Raw genomic sequence first — 20553 nt, 5'->3', positions numbered from 1 at the left:
ACCCAAATGTTAGAAATAAATGATACTACTTCGGAACTCAAGCTATGGCAAATTAGGCTCGATATAAAGTAAAATTCTTATTGTTGTTGCAAGTTTTAGATTACATAGAGGGTAATAGAGGTGCCTTGATGATGCCAGTATAATTACTTTGTAATCAATACATTTGGAGTGTAAACACTGAACAAGGTTGCAGTACCGTAGCCTGCGGGGGGGGGGGGGGCAAGGGGGGCAGCTGCCCCCCTGAGATTTTGGAAAAAGAAAGAAGAAAAAGCTACTTTTTGAATACATAGCGATGTTATTAAAGTCGTTATTTACGTGACGATTCCTAGCATGCGCGATTTAAATTGATGGTTCACTATTGACTGTACACTGACTCCTCGCTAATATGTATCTTATATCTCTATTGTACGCTGGCTTAACTTTGAATAAAAATGTGTCCAGTTAAAAATTGTAACTTTTTGCAGCAAATTAAAAGAAGTGCGTACATGCACTGTGTATTTTCCTAACAGTAGTCTTGAAAGTCTCCTTCATTTGAAGATAGCAAGTCGCAATTATAATGTGAAACTCATAAAAAAGACGGAAAAAGTCGTTCAATGTGAGGTCGCCTGTTATGCTGCATGCAGTGACTCCGAAGATGCGCTCGATCTTATATTAAAACATTTCATACTGATAAAACGGCAGATCTCTTTTTGGAATATTTGGTGGCCCTGAAAAACTATTAAAATAGGTACGCAGTTTAAGATCCACTCTTTGAATTGAAGATCCACTTTCAATAATTGGTGTGACAAGTGACAAGGAGAATTCACTGAGTTCACCCTGGGTTCCGACATAAACGCCGCCATAAAAGTTTTAGGAGTTGGGAAAAGAAAATGATTATTTTGTTGTGTTACTTATTTGAGAAAGCACCATCCATTTTTTTTACTTTGAATGTGACATCTTTTCGGCAACTACTTTGAAAGATACGACATTAGGCCAGAAAAAGTGAAAAAGCTGTTCAACCTACGCATATATTGTTTCTGGTGATTGGCAATATATCCTCATGCGGGCTTCGCATTTTTTTTTCAAAATTAGAGATATTTCAATAGTTCGTGTAACAATACACATTTGAGTCTGATCCAAATTATATAATATCTTATACAGTGGTTTACTTGGCTCTAATGATGCATACAAACATGAATTGAGATTAAATTAAGCTGCTGCATATCCAATGTGCACTAAAACGAATTGAACAAAAGTTTACGACCATTGGAGTGGGCTGAGCAGTCATTGGGCCATCAAAAGTCTGAAAGTTTTGAAATGTTTTGCTTTAGGATTTTTTGGAGCCAAATTAAACTTCATGAGAAGTCATTTACAAAGTGCACATCCGCAAAAAAGCTTTCAGCTTTGCCACAACAAAATGCACTAATATGTAATGCATAGCATAAGTATTTCAATTTTATTACCATATTCAAGCATTGTAACACTTTAAATTATGTCTATGGTTTGATATTTTATGCCTCTAAATGGCCTCCTACACTGTCTTTTTTCATTTTTTTTTCACCCTTGGAGTTGTCTCCTTCCAATCAGTAGCAATCAAGGTGATAATTGTCTTTCTCCCGAAACAAGGTGGAAGGTGTCTGGCTAAGTACCTCCCTGTATAGGTTAGAGCTAATTAGAGACATCTTCTTATGCATGTGAAATCCACATTCTGTGTAAAGTAATCTCGTTAGGAGTATTATTGTAGTTGGCTATCCCTTATGCATCATTGTACCATATGATCTCCACTGTAGTGTAGGTGACAGAAGGGGTGGCTAAAATAATGCTTGAGTTTCATTTGGCGAGGCTTAACATTTTTTTAAAGAAGAGAGAGTGAGAGGAACTACACCATTTGTTTAACCGAAAATTGTGTACATTTCCTAACTGTAAATATGCAGACAAATTGTAATTTCTAAACTCGACCTGAAATATTTTGCTAACATTATATATGGTTTGCTTTTACATCCTGTCAGGCATTGTGAAAAGATTAAATCGACCTACCTACCCAATGTGATGAGTTAGGTTACCCGTTGACCATCATTTTTCTTTTTCTTTTTTCTGGCCTTACATATGATATTTAATTGCGTATGGTTAAATAGATATTATGTAAATTGTATGCAAATTTAGGTAAATTAGCACCTTTCTAAAATTTAAATGCATGATTGCACCAAGACAAAGTGCTGTCCCCCTTGGCAATTTGGTCAGGCTACGGCCCTGGGTTGAATGAGCAGCTAGTTATCACAGATGCTTCCTTACTGTGAGTGTAATTACAGCAACGTCTACTGATATCTTGCATTAATATTTTGCCACGCTAGTTTAGTTTGTGTTTATCTTAGTTTGCCTATAGCCTGATTTCCAAAGTAGTGACTGAAGTAAAAAGAAGAAAAAACAAAGACAAACATAACAGAGTAAGAAAGATAGATATGAATGTTCAGAGGGGTTTGATCAACAGTGATGGATATACCGTCCCTTTCATGTCAGTGTTCATTGGCTCTGTTTGCTACAACCACGAGGAAACCAATAAGAAACTACACATTCTACATTTCATAAATCATTTAAACGTACTGCAACTAGAGGCAGGCACACGGATACCAATGTTTTGATGTCTGCATTAGTACATTTCATTTAGACAAAATGATGCAAGCAACTGTATTCATTATACTTGCTATCTTAAATTTCAAACAGAGTAAGTTAACACTGACTTGGGTTATGGGTTGTAAATACTTACGTAGGTATGGTACATTTTCCGAATTCGGTGGCATGTGTTGTGTTATAATTTCCAGAAATACAAACTGCGCTAAGATACTGGTAACACATAAAGTAATTCTCTCGCCACACTCGGATGGAAGATAAAACGAAACAGCTACTAATGCACACGTTAGAAAGAACGGGAACATTATGTTCAGGATATAGAAGAGAGAGCGTCGTTTGAGATGCACTATGTACGAAACTTCAGAGAACTCGGCTCCGTATGCAATTTCATCTGCGTGTCGTTTTTCTATCCCCATGGCAACTAATTCCCATTCACCGTTACTTGCAAAGTTGTCCATGTTGCTAGCTTGGTCAGGCTCAATGTCAACTAAATGAGTGGGATTAGCCCAGGAGGAGAATGTCAGAACACACTTCTGTTCATCAAAGGGAAAGAAAGTCGAGTCTATGATACAAGTGGCTTCTAGTAAGGAAGGTTGTAATGCCGTCACTTTGCCAACGTGAGTGATTATAACATCGGTGTCGAAATGACGCTGTAACTTTGAAGTTACACTGAAAATAAAATAAAATGACGACCTTTAACCTTTCGCATTTGACCTTTAAACGACTCGGTGTCAAACGGTAGCATGCTAAAGTGTTCTTGACCTGCCAATTTAAACATTCAAGGGTCATATGCTGAGTTTATGTACTTTTTGGATGTAATTTTTGAATTGCTTCACTGGTTAGTATTCTACTGAAAGATACTTTAACCAGTACTTGCAATGTTCTGAATTCAAACCTGGTTTTAAGGTATGACATAATTATAAAGGATATGATGACGTCATAAAATGTCGAGGGATTCCCTGCTATAAAATCAACTATTCTAACAACGTAAGAACACATTTGTAATGTCAAACAAGCCATACATTGACATTAATATTATTCTAGAATAGATTAATCAAGGTTTTATGTAAGTATTTTCACTTTGAGTAAAAAGTTTATAAACTGAGTTTGTGTCACTTTAAACGGAACAATCGATAGAAATTGGCCAGGGTTTAAATTTGAAAGAAGAGTCTGCCAAATAGAATGTACAATATTGTTCTTCTGTATCTCCAAACTAATTATGAACGTTTGCTATATAAAGGATTTGTCATTTGTAGTCTCTATTTTATCTGTATTTTCCTTGAAAAAATGCTTAGATGCGAAGTAATCGCGGAAATTCGAGCTCCTTTGTACCTAATTACTGCAATTTTTCTAGTTCTCACATATATGTGTCATTACAAGTTTTATTTTGTACATGTTTACTCAAACAGAACACAGTAGAACCGACGACTGCAGACAGTCAAAGTCAGAAAAACTGGCAAAGTGGAAATCAGACATACTCATATACAGGCGAACTCACACAGACCATCCAAAAGAAATCATTATTAAAAAATAAACTTACCTTTGTAGCAGGATTATGTCTGGCTGCCAGATGTTATCAATCGGCATTCTAATCTCAGTGGTATTACCATAGTCTGTAGATTCCCACGACAGGTAATCATCATACCATATCTAACAAATGTAATTAAACGAACCAGTACGTAATTAATGAGGTTATGAACTATCGCTTTTTCAACCTTCGAAAATTCTAATTTGCCATATTTAGCATATCCAACATATACTTGTCATTCAAATACCGTAACATCAGTGGTTGACATAGGTTTTCAGAGTACAATTCATTTCGTGATGTTAACCATTATATAAACTTATAAAACTAGAATGTAAAATTTGAAAATAAAACTCGTTATGGTATCTGCTTGTGTAATTTCATTGATTGCTTATAATTTACCCAAACACTAAAGTGAGAAAAGCTGAGTTTATAAGGGTTTTACTCAAGTGAAACTACTTATACATAAAACCTTGATGAAACTATTCTAGTATAATATTAATGTCGATGTATGACATTACAATGTGTTAGAACAGTTAATTGCAGAGTAGGGATTTCCCTGAACATTTTGATAAGTCATGGGACCATTTATACATTTTGTAAATGATATCTTGATAGCAGGTTTGAGTTCACTCAATTGCAAGATATTAGAAATTGTAATTAAGTATGTTTCAGAAAGTAGAGTATTAATCTTAAGGCCTAATTAAAAAATGTGTGGTTCCGGTTACGCTCAATTTTAGAATAGGTGGGGCAGGTAATTTTTCATTTTATTGTATTTATATATTTTTTTCTTTGTGAGTGTCTCGTTCAGGTTTTCCATTATTTTCCAAATGGTCTCTGGGTTGTTTATTTCTTCGTATCAGATGTAGAGCCCTACAGTAGGGAAGAACAGTTTAGAGTGTCTTTTTAAGTTGATAGCAGTTTCCACATCCAATATTTCGACGACTGTAAAACAGAAATTGTGCATTTGTCTTCTAAATTTGGTGGTGCAGGTCCGGTACCCCGGTGTGAGATACGGATTGGCGATGTCGATATACAGCCATCTAATGTTGTTCGCAATCTTGGTGTTTCCATGGATTCGGCGGCTACTATGTCTGATCATGTAATTAATATTTGTAAAGCTGCCTCTCATGCTCTGTGGAAAATTGGCAAAATTGGCAATCTTCTTGATCAAAGTTGTACTGAAAAACTAGTTCATGCTTTTATTACATCACGTTTAGATTATTGCAACAGTTTATTATATGGTCTCCCACTTCAACAAATTCGTAAACTCCAAATTATTCAGAATTCATCAGCAAGACTTGTCATTAGAAAGAAAAAAGTTGAGTTGTCTTCGTTCTTATCATACTTTGAACAGTTTTAAATCTGTCTTGAAATGTCATCTTTTTAGATCTCATTATTATTAACTTTTAACTTTTTTACATTTCAGTCTTTTAATTGTCATTCAGTGTCTTTGTATTTTTATCCTGTTTCATATCATGTTTACACTTGTGTATATGTACATTTTAAGATGTAATGCGCTCTATAAGAAATAAATGTTACTATTATTATGATGATTATTATTATTATTTCTCGTGAGACCACACTTTTTGCGATTTTATTATTGTTTTTCTCGAATACGTAAAAGAAGTTCAGGGTCGGCAATGAAGAGCTAGGTGGGGGTCGGGTAACCGGAGCCAAACAATTATTGTTTTTGGCCTTGTGACTTTTAAATACGCAGCAAAATTTACCTCAAAAAACCGTATGAACTCCTTTAAACACGAACCCTATTTCTGGCTCTGATAGGTGTACCGAAGATATCATATATAATCAATAATTATTTCTACTTTGTCTGCATCATTGTACTTATTTATTTGTGTCGTGTTTTCAAAATAAATGAAGAATTCAATGCGATAAATACAAATATCTTTACAACAATTGACTGACCTGACTCAGCCAACACTTGATCGTGATGATTTGATTAATTTCATCCTGTGAAAAAATAAAAACACAAAAAAACAAGTCGTTACGAATAGTAGTTTCAGGCAAATATCAAGCTATAAAGAGACTGGTAGTAGAATAGAAGCCGGAATATGAAGTTTTGAATCCCGCACAACTCAATGAATTTGTTTTATATTAATAGAATAGAATGCGTCTTTGTGGCGTCAATGTATGGATGGTGTTATGTTTTACTCGTCAACTATGGCTAGGCTTTATGTCTGCATTATCGCATATTGTTAAAGCGTTGTTTTAAGAGTACACAAGTGTGTTTATAACAACAAGGATATATGAACCACTGACAGACATTGTAGCGCATTGCAGGTTACATTTACTCTGGCTTTGATAACATCAAGCATGCATGCAGAAGCCAATAAAAAACACAATAAATCTACATTTCAATAACATCGCAATTCTTGCAACATTTGATCTAAAGGAAATAAATCATTCAAGTATTCTGTAACTAGCTAGACACAAACATACAGTCATCCATGTTTTGATGGTCACATTTGATGCCTGAATGATGGCACGTTAGTTTATTTCATTTAGACAAAATGTAGCGAGAAACTGTAACGAGAAAATTCAGGCCACTTGTAATCTATCTCTCTTATTAGTTTCTGCGCATCAGAGAGAGAGAGAGAGAGAGAGAGAGAGAGAGAGAGAGAGAGAGAGAGAGAGAGAGAGAGAGAGAGAGAGAGAGAGAGAGAGAGAGAGAGAGAGAGAGAGAGAGAGAGAGAGAGAGAGAGAGAGAGAGAGAGAGAGAGTGAGAGAGTGAGTGAGAGGGAAAGTGAGAGAGAGAGACAGAGAGAGAGAGAGAGAGAGAGAGACAGACAGACAGACAGACAGACAGACAGAGAGAGATAGTGTGTGTGTGTGTCACGCTTGTCAACTTCAACTTACCACTTTGACCATCTGTACAGGTGTCATTCTGTGTGTTATCACTGTGGTGGTAGAGTCGTTCAGTACAGGACGTATTATCCTCGGGTACGAGTTTAACAAATCATTAACCAGTTTAGCCGTGTAGTTAGAAGCCGATGTCTGTCCTGAATGGGAGATTGCAAAAGCTTAAAAGTGAAAATGTGTGTCTGTCTGTCTGTGGACACGATATCTCAAAAACTACAATGTTGATTCTGATGAAACTTGCTACACACCTTGCATATGGTCATGGAAAGACCTGATTAGATTTTGGTAAACATCCACTAAATATTAATTACTCATTGGCATAATTAATGGTTTCTAGTAATTAAGCTATATCTTTGGAACACATACTTCAAATTAAATATAATTTGGTACATACGTTAACCATAACAAAACGCAGATGTCTTATAACATATGTAGATTTAACTTACAGCTTTTATTAATAACTTGCATAATTGATAAATTTCGGTAAGGCTTTAGTACATAATCAACCATGACAAAGCACACATGTCCTATAAAGCTTGTTGATGTAGCTTAATGCTTACAGTTGTAATGAATAATTTGCATAATTAGGCTTTATCTGAAGAATGCAAGCTTCAAATGTCATATAATTTGGTACACATATCAACCCTAGTAATGCACACCTGTCCTATGAAGTAGTATAGCTTATTCTTTAATGAGTAATTTGAATAATTAATTATTTTCAGCAATTAAGTTATAGCTTGAGAAGGCACCGTTCAAACTCCATATAATTTTGCACACACATCAACTATAACAAAGCACGCACATACGTTAAAGCCTATTGGCATAGGTTTTAGTTTTAATGAGTAATTTGCACAATTAAATGATTTAAAGTAATTAGGCTTTATCGCAAGAAGGCAAGCTTCAAATTTCATGTAATTAGTTGCATATACCAACCATAACAATGTGGATAGGTTTGTTGACGTAGGCCTTTATTTTTAATGAGTAATTTGAATAATTAATGATCTTCAGTAATTAAGTTGTATCTTTGCAATGCACACTTCATACAAGTTTCATACAAGTTGACACATACATCAACCACGACAAAGCACACACAGACATGATCTCTAAAGCCTGTTGATATAGTTTTTTATTTAAATTTCAATGACTCATTTTGCATAATTAATGATTTTCGGGAATTAGGCAATCTCTTAAGAATGCAAACTTCAGATTTCACTAAACTTGGTACATCTATCAGCCATAACATGTAACACGTGTTTGATGTAGTTGTTTATCTCGTTTTTAATTGTGGTATGTGATTTGTATCATTGATCATTTTGATTGTTAATGAGGCAATATCTATTGAATATAAGCTTTAAATTTAAGATAATTTAGTACATGTATTGATGGTAAAGAAGTGCATGTGTCATTTAATGCTTGATGCTGTAACTTATAAGCTATATGGTTAATTTGCATAATCAATAATATTTAGGAAATATATTAACCCTGCAAGCTTCAAATTTCACATAGTTTCATACAGTTAATTTTTTCAATTAAGTGGTACATCATGTTATATCTATAGTTTAGAATTTTGCATTCCAACAATGTGTGTAGGCCAAGAAATATATGGTTATGCCCTCATGGGAGGCATTCAGTTTGAACCTGGTTTCTTTCAATGTAGTGAAACCACAGTACAACAATCGTTGTGAGTTAACATAACATAACTTCACTCTATGAAAATTGCTGCTGACACCTGATAAACTCAGATTTCACTGTTTACTACTATAACAGCGCAACTCCTGGCACGGCAGGTTACGGCAGGTTTGGATTTTCCAAATTGAAACCGTTGTTTAATTGAGGGCTCGGTACACACAGACAAGGAAGACAGTATGTCTGTGTGAATGCATACTGTGCGATGACTTAGAAAATGTTCATTTAGTTTGTCAGTAGGTTTCACATGCATTATTTTTTGTCGTTCGGCGTCAGTGTTTGTGACAGAATCAGTAAAACTCACAACTTGAACAGCTTGAATGTATATTAGAAAGTTATGTCTGTCTTGAAACGTCGTCAGATTTTGCAATAATTTTCTTTCTATGATTTTGAAAAATATCAGTCAAAACTTCTATATGATGGATTTCAACATGCTGATTTAATGTTCTGAGAGTATTTCCAAAACCAGTTCGTCGTCTGCAACCTCAGCTTTGATTACATCATAGACGGTGGAAAGGGAACCCCCTCCACTGTCTAATGACATAGTTTTACGTACATTCACATTCTTATGCAAATTCATGTCATGTGCTTAGCCGAATGACTCCGATGGCAGATCGATTGAAGCAATTCGCCCTCCGAACATGTATTCGGGTATAATCACGAAGTTTATTTATTGATAGTAACCTCTGCATGGTGTATGCATGCGCCTTGCCATTCGAGTGAGAAAAAATATATTGATTTGTAAAACTTCAATTTTGTATTCGACTTATAAACTTCTTGCATACCAAACACCTGTATATTGCCATCCATTTAAACACATTTGTATGCCGTAACTTTATGTCCACATGCTACGATCTAGTTTCTGTTTTACATGAGAGCTTCATTTGTATTCGACTTCTACACTTCTTGCATGAGAAAAGCATGCGTGTTGCCATTCAATTGAAACATATTTGTATATGAAAACCTTCATTACTATTCAACTCTTTGACGTATTATAATCATATCCATCCATGAACAGTAATACACAATCACAATCACAGTCTTCAAATGCATTCAAATACAGGGATCACAGTTCAACCATTCTATCAAACACATGAAAGGCCCGGTACTGTGCGTCAATTTACTACCTCGGGCATTATCACTCGTACTGTACAGATAACCCTTGTCTGAAGAACGTTCAATTGGTAAAAAATATACGGATAGAAAGTCAAATAGATGACTGCGTCCAGAGTATTACAAAATAGTATTTTAGGTACGTAAAGGTTTTCGCTTTAGACGGATAATTACACACTTACCAAAAATTAATAATATCACGGTTAGTTGTGGCATTCCCATTCTGTTCAGAAATCGAAGAATTGGTGCTGTCACCGCAGTCATGGCTGTCTGTGTATGTGCTGTGTGACCAGGACCCCTACACTTCAGCAGTAGACGCGGTACGTTATAAGTACTCGTTGCCAGTAATCTCACATGCCATTGACGTCACCGTTTACTGTCTCAACTATTGTACCTGAAAAGAACACAGAATGATGACAGTATTATTATGACCTTGTTTATGATGTCACTTAATTGATTCATAGCATGTTGTGAGAAAGCACTATATACTGATCTACGTATGATTGCTCTTAATATCAATTTATTGTTGTTAGTGATTATAGTAGTGAAATACTATCCTATTACGGAAGCACTTACCCGTGGTCGTGGTGTGAGATTACATATATTGTCTGGATTGTGAGAATGGTACAATGTAAGTTTCCAAGTGTTTCACTTGTTTATATCATGGGTGTTTCTTCATATAACTGTGTTGATCTTTATCCCTTATTAACTGTTAACGGACCAGATTAATTCATATACTTTGTCAATCAATGATAGGTTTGCGAGATGCACGATTTAATAGTGCCAATAACAAAGTCAAGCAATTACGGTATTGTTCCGGTTACAGCGATTCGGGAAGGGGAGGGGGAGATTAAAAGTAGCTTTCTAATTAATAGTCAATGGAACATGAAAAGTTGTTAAATATAAACCTGTCATTTTGAAAGAGATATATCGTAATCGCCTTGTTAAATGATTTATTAATCGGATAACGAATATGAGCGTTTCATCCCATTGTTCATATTAAATGTAATACTCAAGACGAATGTAGAATTACAATGGGGAAAGGGTCATAAATAAATTTGCCTGCAGACCATTTATAAATGAAAGCTATGCTATTCACCTTCTGAGTTATTTACACTCTGTTCAAACATAGACCCTACACGGGCTATGGTTCAAAGTGCCGACTCTTTCATCTTGTCAGCAATTCCGTTACATAGCATACCACAGTATATCTGAAACAAGGAAATATTGTATCTCTAATGAATAAATTATGTAGGGCAACCGATGTATCTGGCAAAGTAAACACGAATTCGTGCAATTCGTGCAAAGTCTGATGGTGATCGTCTATCAGGACAGGTCTAAAGCTTCTGTTAGTAATTTAATATACGACAGAGCTCATGACTGTTATTCTCCAATATTTTTCTTCGTTTAGTCAATGAAAATATGAGTAACCGAGGCCCGTTGTCACTAGGAGTCGCTAGATGAGTAGTGAGAACCCTTAGGTCACGAGTACTTTTTTACCACCTGGTAATTATACCAGCACCAGTAATATCAAAGAAATATCGGGGAACGTTTTGACTAATATTTTGAACACAGCTTAACCAGTGACGTAGACACGCATTGTCGTGACACAGACGCACATTGTCGCGACGTAGAACGACCAGAGTATATATTCCATAATTTTGTTGAGCTTGGCTAGTGCATGGTACAATAAACATCATTCACATGCAAAATGTGGTCTGAAGGTAGAATGCTCCTAGAGGACGGATTTCCCTGAAAATCAACAAACTCTTGAAAATCTAGTAATGAAAAAAATATTTAGTATCCACCATTTTGTTTCAAGGAAATCGACTATCTTTCTTGAAACTGTTTTGTTAGATAAAATGACTTACTAAGAATACCATACACGCTGAACAGCATTTAATCAAGTATTGGTAAACACATTTGTGTAGCTGTACAATAATATGCTACAATAAATCCAATCAAGTTGATTATTGGGTCCGCACCCATAAATCAGCCACCAAATGCAATCACGATTTCGATTACTACTTATGGATGAAATAGACCTTTAATTGACATGTACAGTGTCTAATTATTGGTATTTTATCAATTTTCAGTGAATATATTGTTGAGTGTCTGACCGGACAACTAGTGCAGCTTTAAGACAGTATTTGGTGGTCAATCTAAAACGGTAAACATTCTTACCTCTATTTAAACCATTTATTCAGTGACCCCTGATTTTTTTGAGCAAAGTAGCAGTAAAAGTGTAAAAGTTTATTTTTGAGGTACATTAATGTTGCTTGTTTATGGTCATACATTTCGGATAATAATACAAAATAGATAATTATTAATGTCCTCTTATTAAAATCATCAGCTGAAGTCACATGAATGTAGTTGTATGTCATTGCGATGCAGCTGATCAGTAAAATGACTTTCTAAAGTACTTTATACAAACAGATACTCGTGACCTTTAACCTCAATCATAGAACGTAACAGAATCAGAACAAATCAGATTTAAAGTGAATGCTTTCCGTAAGGACATAGTCGTTAGATTTTCTCATCGTTTGAATGCAACAGAACGTACAATATTAGCTATGTTTGAAGTATGTACCAAATCATATTCAATTTGAAGCGTGCATGCTTAATATATAGTCTAATTACTGAAAATAATTAACTATGCAAATGAGGCCTTAAAACTACAAGCTATATTATCAAACTTTATATTACACATGCACTTTGTTATCATCAGTATTTGTACCAAGTTGTTGAATTTATTGAATATTGAATTTGAACCATGATATAGCCTAATTATCTAAAATCATTAAGTAAATAGCTCATTGGTATTCATGGCATATTTACCAAACCATAATCAGTTCTAGCTATCACCCTAAGGAATATGCGCATCAACTTTTGTTTGAATTGAACTAACCGTTTTTGAGAAAACGATGACAGACATACTGACAGACAGGCAGGCAGACAGACACACACAGACTGACAGACTTTTCATCCCTAATATATAACCTTCCCTTACGGAAGGTAAAAATGGTGGAGATTCTTTTTCATTGATACCATTTCTAACTGTAGTTAGTTTTCGATAATTCCAGGAAAAGGTATTTTCTGAATCACATTTTCAACATCTGACTATCCAAGGAGTTGATATATCAACTAAACACATCTCTGTTACTGGTAAATTGATGAAAACAACTCCAGTTGTGACATATAACGTTGCTTTGAATAGTAAAAGGCTACCAGTGAACGGAGGATTGTCTGAGATCTCGAAATAAAGTTTTCTGTCACTCAGTGACATTGAGCGTTATACGGATAGTCTATTTGTAGAATGTTAATTTTCTCTCGAGCAAATACCTTGTTTTTCAAGACCAAACTTTAGTTATTTATGATATGGAAGTAAGTATGTTGTGATGTTTGAAAGATTGTCCCCATATATTTTGAAACCGTGTTAAGTTGTCGAATTGGGAAAAAAACTGGCACTTCAGCATTCCCTCATGCCACGGTGACAACCTACTACTCGAGTTTAAAGGACATTACAGGATTCAATAATCCAATAACGCTATCAGTGTTATTTGCATACTTTGTGGTAATACTATAATTGAACTTTGGCGGGAAATCCTTTGATCTTAGGATAGAAAAAGGTCATTCATTTGCACTTGTTGAATAAATCAGACATAAATTTTGAGTCACCTTGGAAACCTGCAGTCACGTCTTTAAAGTTAATGCTGTTTCGATTGAGGACATCAAATAACACTGTTATTCCTTAGAGAAGGCGTCATAAATTTAATGGCGTACCTAACTGCCACATCGACTATTATTAATACTTTTTACACTATCATTATAAATGACTCAATGGTTATGAATACATAATCTTCGGGCAGACTAAACCTATTCATTGTTATCCAAGCCTGCTTTGAAAATATAGAGCAAAAAGGAGAATTTCGTTTTGAGGATAAATATGAAGTTTATTGAAAAGATGAAATAATATGACAATTAGGGACAATGTTGCCATTGAAAGTTAAGATGTAGTCTTTTCGTCATTGTGAGTGTGTCGTCTTGGCTGTAACCGATTCTTAAGATAAAGAACAAAATAAGCAAAAAAACAAACAAACAAACAAACAAACAAACAAACAAACAAACAAATATAAATTCATCTACTGTTATCGCTGTCAAATAAACAAAATTCATCGCAACCACTGTACTATTTGTCTACCACATAATTTGAGTATAAGTCAAATTTGAATAATTCAAGGGAGAAAACAAGAAGTCGTTTACTCTCAATGATTTCTGATATTAGACCAGTTGATCCGTCTCATCTGGGCATGGCGATTTGACATGTTATGTTGTTAATGAAGACTTCTTCCGTTGTGAGACTATAATTATCTCTGACACTGGCAAATATCAAAACGATTTCCAAAGTGTCATACTTTCACATTTTGTCTTTCCATAACCTCTAGTTAGTTATACTACACCGGACAATTACAGTTTACATAATGTTTTGTTGTGAATATATATTAGCAGTGGAAAGGTGAAGGAAAACACATATCACATACATATGACATAGCACATGTGGAAATAAGAATGTATGCTTTATACTCTCAAAAACGTGCAAAAAGGCCAGGGGTCTGACACGGGTTGGCCGGGGGTCAGAGATATGTTGTCCAGGGGACAGACATAGGAAAGTTTTCAGTACACGTGTTTGAAGAGAATTTTATCTTTGATAATTAAATAATTTCATCAATTTGGTACGTACTATTTAATTCAAAATTGTTTTAAAATTGTTTGGGATAAATAAGGAAAGTACATTGTATTGTTCCCAATCTGGATCATATAGTACTATATATCCCAGATCGGGATTAATGTACTTCCGGCATTTATCCCAAACATTTATATATCTATTTATTTATTTATTTATTTATTTATTTATTTATTTATTTATTTATTTATTTATTTATTTATTTAACTTTGACAATAGTCAGACAGTCCACACAAGTGACAAACACCTATAAATGTGAAACCCAAAACAAATAAAGGCAACGGGCAAAAACTACAGTAACAATACAAAATCAATGAAAATAAATTTTAAACAGCACTTTGTACAATGGCTGACTGACACCCCAGGTACAGGGATTTTGTACAATGACAGACTGACACCCAGGTACAGGGATTTTGTGCAATGACAAACTGACACCTAGGTACAGGGATTTTGTACAGTGACAAACTGACACCCAGGTACAGGGATTGTGTACAATGACAAACTGACACAAAGGTACAGGGATTCTGTACAATGACAAACTGACACCCAGGTACAGGGATTTTGTACAATGACAAACTGACACCCAGGTACAGGGATTTTGTACAATGACAAACTGACACCCAGGTACAGGGATTTTGTACAATGACAAACATGGACCTTGACAAAACAACTGAAGAAAAGTGTGAACGGGTGCTATATTAGATTACTCCGTGCCACCATTAACAGCAACTGGAAAGACAAAGTAAGCAACGATAACCTGTATGGAGATCTCCCTAAAGTCTCCTCTACAATCAGGGGGCGTAGACTGAGGGCAACTGGCCACTTTCACCAGGAAGAGGCAGCAAATAAATTTGTGTTTTGGGATCCAAAACATGGATCAGCAGGTTTCCGTCATACAACGTATGTACATGTCGTCCTTGAGGACACAGGAATGGAAAACATCCCTGAGCTGACATCTCTAATGGAGAATCGAAATGTTTGAAGAAATACCTGCCACGACGCCAGCACACATGATGATGATGGTCGACTGTGGTCGAAATGATGATGATGAATCTGAGTATTAAGATTCGTCAAATGCTTGTTTTTAATGGCAAGTGAAATATCAAATGTCAAGGCGATCCTAATAGAATAAATTCTGTTAAAAGTATAATATCTAAAATTCTCAATTTTAAATGACATCATATTTACCATTCGAACTATTTACAATAAACTTGACATCAATCAGTTCAGTACGAAAGTAAAAGCTGATACAAGCTTAAAAGACGATGTTTATATCTACACCACTACACTACTATCATTGCCTAAGATATATTTCGTTGCATGTCTCTGAACCCCTTCCAAGTGCATGAACAGATTTTTGATTGGGACACTCCAGGATAATGTTGCATATACAAACTAAAGTTATGTATAATAAGCACTTTGCCCTACAGGATATACTGTGCCCACACATCCTTCTCACAAGACCAAGCATTCGATTTGCCTTAGAGACAACAGTTTGTATGTGATTGGACCAGGAGATGTTTGAACTGACATTGATCCCAAATCTTTCATTGTCTCGACTCTATCAATCTTATTGTTCCCCCATAAAGTTGTGCAAAAATGAATATCGAAGGGAAACCAATGAATTTTCAGCTAGATTTGGGAGCAACATGCAATGTACTTCCTATGAAGAAGCTGCGAAATGTGAAGAAGTACAAGATAGTGGAAACAAACCAAATACTGATGATGTACAACAAAACTACTATCAAGTCAAGAGGTCACTGTAAGGTGAAAATGATCAACCCAAAGAATGGAATGCGATACCGAGCGAACTTTGTCATTGTTGACGATGACAAGTGTATGCCAATCATAGGATGTAATGCCATCCAACAAATGAAGCTGATTGAAGTACAATATGAGAATATCTTTGCAATCCAAGATGGAGTAGGGATAAGATCAACAATCAATGGAGTGGAACCAAGGCAAGCACTCATGGTGAAACAACTGATCAAAGAATATTCAGATGTATTTAAAGGAACTGGACTACTGGCAGGAAAGTATTACCTTGAGCTAGATGAAAGTGTCAAACCAGTAGTGCATCCACCAAGGAAGGTGCCAATTGCTGTTAAACAACAACTTGAATTAGAACTTGACTGATTAATAAAGCTGCATTGACCCAAGAAATTTAAAAACAGCACTAAAGAGAAGCCACTACCCCATGACAACTATAGATGATGTTCTGTCAGAACTGGGTAAAGCAAAACTGTTCAGCGTAGTCGATGCCAAGAATGGATTCTGGCATGTAGCATTGGATGAAGAAAGCTAATATATGACTACGTTCAACACCCCATTCGGAGATTCCGTTGGTTTAGAATGCCATCTGGAATCTCCACAGCACCAGAAGAGTTCCAATGCAGACAAGACCAAGCAGTTGAAGGTTTACGGGGTGTACGTCAATTGTTGATGACATCCAAGTGTATGGAGAAGGCAATACTATGGAGGAAACAATAGCAAATCATGACAAACGACTACGAGCACTAATGAAAAGATGTCAAGAGCGAAACCTGAAACTCAACAAAGATAAGATCAAACTCAAGTTAAAAGAAGTTCCATTTCATGGGCATCTTATCACTGATAACAGTCTAAAACCCGATCCAGCAAAGGTACAAGCCATCATCGAGATGCCCAAGCCAACAAACACATTAATATACCGACCAGGAAAACAAATGCAGCTTGCCGATATTCCGAGTCGGGCATACCTACCAAATGAAGCAAAAGATGAAGGCCAAGTGGAGATAGAATCAGTGAACATGATGTAGTCATTACTGATCTCAGATACACGTCTACGTGACATTCAACATCATACACGGAATGACAGCAGTCTTCAGAGGTTGATAAGCATCATCAGAATGGGTTTTCCACAAACCAAGGAAGAGTTACCACCGTGTCTAACTCCATATTTCTACAGCAAAGATGAACTGAGTGTACAAGACAGAATTATTTTCAAAGATGAATGTGCACTCATTCCCATCGCACAGAGATATGACATGCTACAACGCATCCATTCATCACACATAGGCATAGAAGGATGTTTTAGAAGAGCGAGAGAATGTCTCTACTGGCCTGGAATGAATGCCAAAGTCAAGGATTACATAAGTAAATGTGACGCATGTCATATCTTAGGGGTTAAACAACAGAAAGAAACTCTAATACCACATGAAGTGCCAGATCAACCATGGGCAAAAGTAGGCACAGATTTACTCTTATTCGACAGTAAACAATATCTCATCACGGTAGACTACTACTCAAACTACTGGGAAATTGACTACTGTGAAGTTACCAAGGCAACAACCATCATCAGAAAATTGAAAGCTCAATTTGCACGCCATGGCATACCAGACACATGGATTTCTGACAACGGCCTACAAGCATCTGCTGATGAGTTCAAGAAATTCAGCAAAGTCTGGGATTTCGAACACATTACCACATCACCAGGAAATCCCCAAAGCAATGGCAAAGTCGAGAATGCAGTATAATCAGCAAATAATCTAAAGAAGAAGGCCAAAGCAGCTGGAGCAGATCCATATCTAGCAATCCCAGATTTTCGAAACACACCAACACAAGGCATGAATAGCAGCCATGTACAGTGACTCATGGATAGAAGAACCAGAACGCAATTACCCACAACAGAAAAGTTACTGAAGCCAAAGGTAGTTACAGAAGTGCCAAAACACATAAAGGAAAACCAAATCAGACAAGTTAAATACTACAACCAAGGAGCCAAAGATCTATGACCTCTAAAACAAGGAGATGTTGTGATAGTAATGTCAATCAACAACTCAAGAAAAGAATGGAAAAAGGCAACAGTTGACAAACAAGTAAACGTCAGGTCGTATGAAGTCACCACAGAAGATGGAAGGACATATCGCCGAAACCGCCAGAACCTACGTAAATCAGCAGAGAAGTACCATCTCCCCAGCACTGAAATTAATTATGGTAACAAAGGAACAGCTAGGGACATACCAGTTGAAGTCATCAATCCATTATCACCATCATCCAAGATCGTGGACAAAGTAAACACCGATACACCAATATCCCAGGATCCTCCATGCTACATTATCTTGGAGGTCTGTAAACAAACCATCATATTTGCAAGAATATGTAGAAAATTGAAATATATATTGCAATGGACTGTTATGGACTGTTTGAATGCTATGGAAATGAACCTAACTGAACTGAAGGATTAATAATTATAGTAATAATAATAATATTAATAATAATAGCACTTGTATAGCACCATATATCCTAAAATTTCATAGGCACTGAAACACTACAAAAGCAATAAAAACTACTAGTGGAAAACATACTAAAAGAGTCTCAAAGTTCACTGACAATATAAAGAGTCCCATGTAATAAAAGTCACTAATGATACACAAGAATCACTGGTAAAAAGTACTTGTGATAGCAAAAAGTCACTTCTAGAAGTCACTAATGATAAGTAAGAATCACTGGTAAAAAGTCATTTGAGAGTGTCACCTGTAATAAAAGCAAAACAATATTAAAGAAAAGTCACTTATGTTCAAAATACTTTTCTGAACAGGTGAGTCTTCACTTAATTTAGTTTTAAAACATGATAGTTCATCACACTGTCTGATGTCAAGAGGTAGACTGTTCCATAAGACTGCTGCAGCATTGGAGAAAGCACGTTTCCCATATGATGATTTTACCGGATTAATTTCGACAAGTAGCTTGGACTTAGAGCGTAGATTACGACTGGGTTCATAAAACTTCAGAAGTTGGGATATGTATGGTGGAGCCGTGTCACGTAGTGCTTTATATGCGATCAGAAGTACCTTGAATTCAATCCGTACAGATATTGGAAGCCAGTAGAGGTTTTGAAGAACTCCTATAATGTGGTCATACTTTCTGGTTTTGGTGATTAATCGAGCGGCTGTGTTCTGTACAAGCTGAAGTTTCCTTATACTGCTGAGAGGAATACCATACAATAAGCTGTTGCAATAATCTATCCTGGATGTAACAAAGGTATGGACTAGTAGTTTGACTGCATCATCTGTGAGATATTTTCTGATTTTACCAATGTTCCTAATATGATAATATGACGATTTGCAGACTTGTGTCACTTGCCTCTTCATGTCCATACATGAATCAAATGAAGTGCCAAGGTTTCTTGCTTCAGTTGTAGGCATGATTTCATTTCCATTGATCTTCATAGGTGAAAAGTTCAGTTTAGATTGGTTTTGACGAGACCCAAAATACAGCACCTCTGTCTTGTCGGTGTTTAACTTCAGGAGATTATCCATCATCCACTCATGAATACATGATACACAGTTCTCCATATGTGAAATGGTAATGTTGAGATCCTTGATTTCGAAACTTAAATACAGTGAACTATCATCTGCATACAGGCATACTTCAATGTTGTGTTGTCTAACGATGTCGCCCAGTGGTGTTGTATATATGGTGAAGAGAATTGGTCCCAACACAGAGCCTTGTGGGACACCGTATTAAAGGTCATGCGAGTTAGAGAAGTTGCCATCTATCTGTACTGTTTGCTGATGGTCTGCTAGATATGACTTGAACCAAGCTAGCGCAGTACCGGTGATGCCCATTCTGTTCAGCATATGGGTCAGGAGGAGAGAATAGTCGACAGTGTCAAAGGCTGCAGAGCCAGAGAGGTCCAGCAAAACTAGTAAAACAACTTCACGATCATCAAGTGAAGGAAGACTGTCATTTTGAACCCGTAGAAGAGCCGTCTCAATGCTGTGTGATTTTTTGTAGGCCGATTGCATGATTTCATCCAGTTTGTTTGCTTGGAGATGTTGTGTTTAATAGTCTGCTGGCAACGACTTTCTCCACAACTTTTGATATAAATGATAAATTAGACACTGGTCGGTAGTTCTTCAGGGTTTCAGGATACAGTTGTGGTTTTTTTCAACAATGGTTTGACTATAGCCTTCTTGAGTTTGTTTGGTACATTACCCGTGGATATAGACAGATA

The 20553-nt window shown here is 36.1% G+C and overlaps 2 protein-coding genes across 2 annotated transcripts in view; both read right to left on the bottom strand.

Moving 5' to 3' along the window:
* Positions 1-10191, bottom strand: part of LOC144449477 (neuronal acetylcholine receptor subunit alpha-9-like) — a 16535-nt gene extending 6344 nt beyond the window's left edge. The window contains exons 1-5 of the mRNA XM_078140014.1: positions 9994-10191; positions 7010-7152; positions 6059-6103; positions 4148-4257; positions 2744-3276 (exon numbers count right to left, since the gene is read on the bottom strand). Of these exons, the coding sequence (XP_077996140.1) occupies positions 2744-3276; positions 4148-4257; positions 6059-6103; positions 7010-7152; positions 9994-10075 (913 nt within the window). The 5' untranslated portion in view covers positions 10076-10191. The remainder of the gene's footprint in view (positions 1-2743; positions 3277-4147; positions 4258-6058; positions 6104-7009; positions 7153-9993) is intronic.
* An 8862-nt stretch (positions 10192-19053) lies between these two features.
* On the bottom strand, positions 19054-19855 carry LOC144449819 (uncharacterized). The gene is made up of 2 exons (XM_078140393.1): positions 19123-19855; positions 19054-19070 (listed from the first exon to the last, which is right to left on the bottom strand). Exons 1-2 carry the CDS (start codon positions 19853-19855, stop codon positions 19054-19056), a joined length of 750 nt encoding a protein of 249 aa, XP_077996519.1.
* Positions 19856-20553: the final 698 nt, after the last annotated feature.

Source organism: Glandiceps talaboti, chromosome 18 (genome assembly GCF_964340395.1).
Source record: "Glandiceps talaboti chromosome 18, keGlaTala1.1, whole genome shotgun sequence".
NCBI classification, from domain to species: Eukaryota; Metazoa; Hemichordata; class Enteropneusta; family Spengelidae; genus Glandiceps; species Glandiceps talaboti.
Note: the sequence above shows the minus strand (reverse complement) of the source record. Positions and strands in the feature narration are given on the sequence as shown.

What these genes read in the sequence shown, in the direction of transcription:
- LOC144449819 (XM_078140393.1), bottom strand. Translation starts at nt 19,855, where the DNA reads ATGGATAATCTCCTGAAGTTAAACACCGACAAGACAGAGGTGCTGTAT.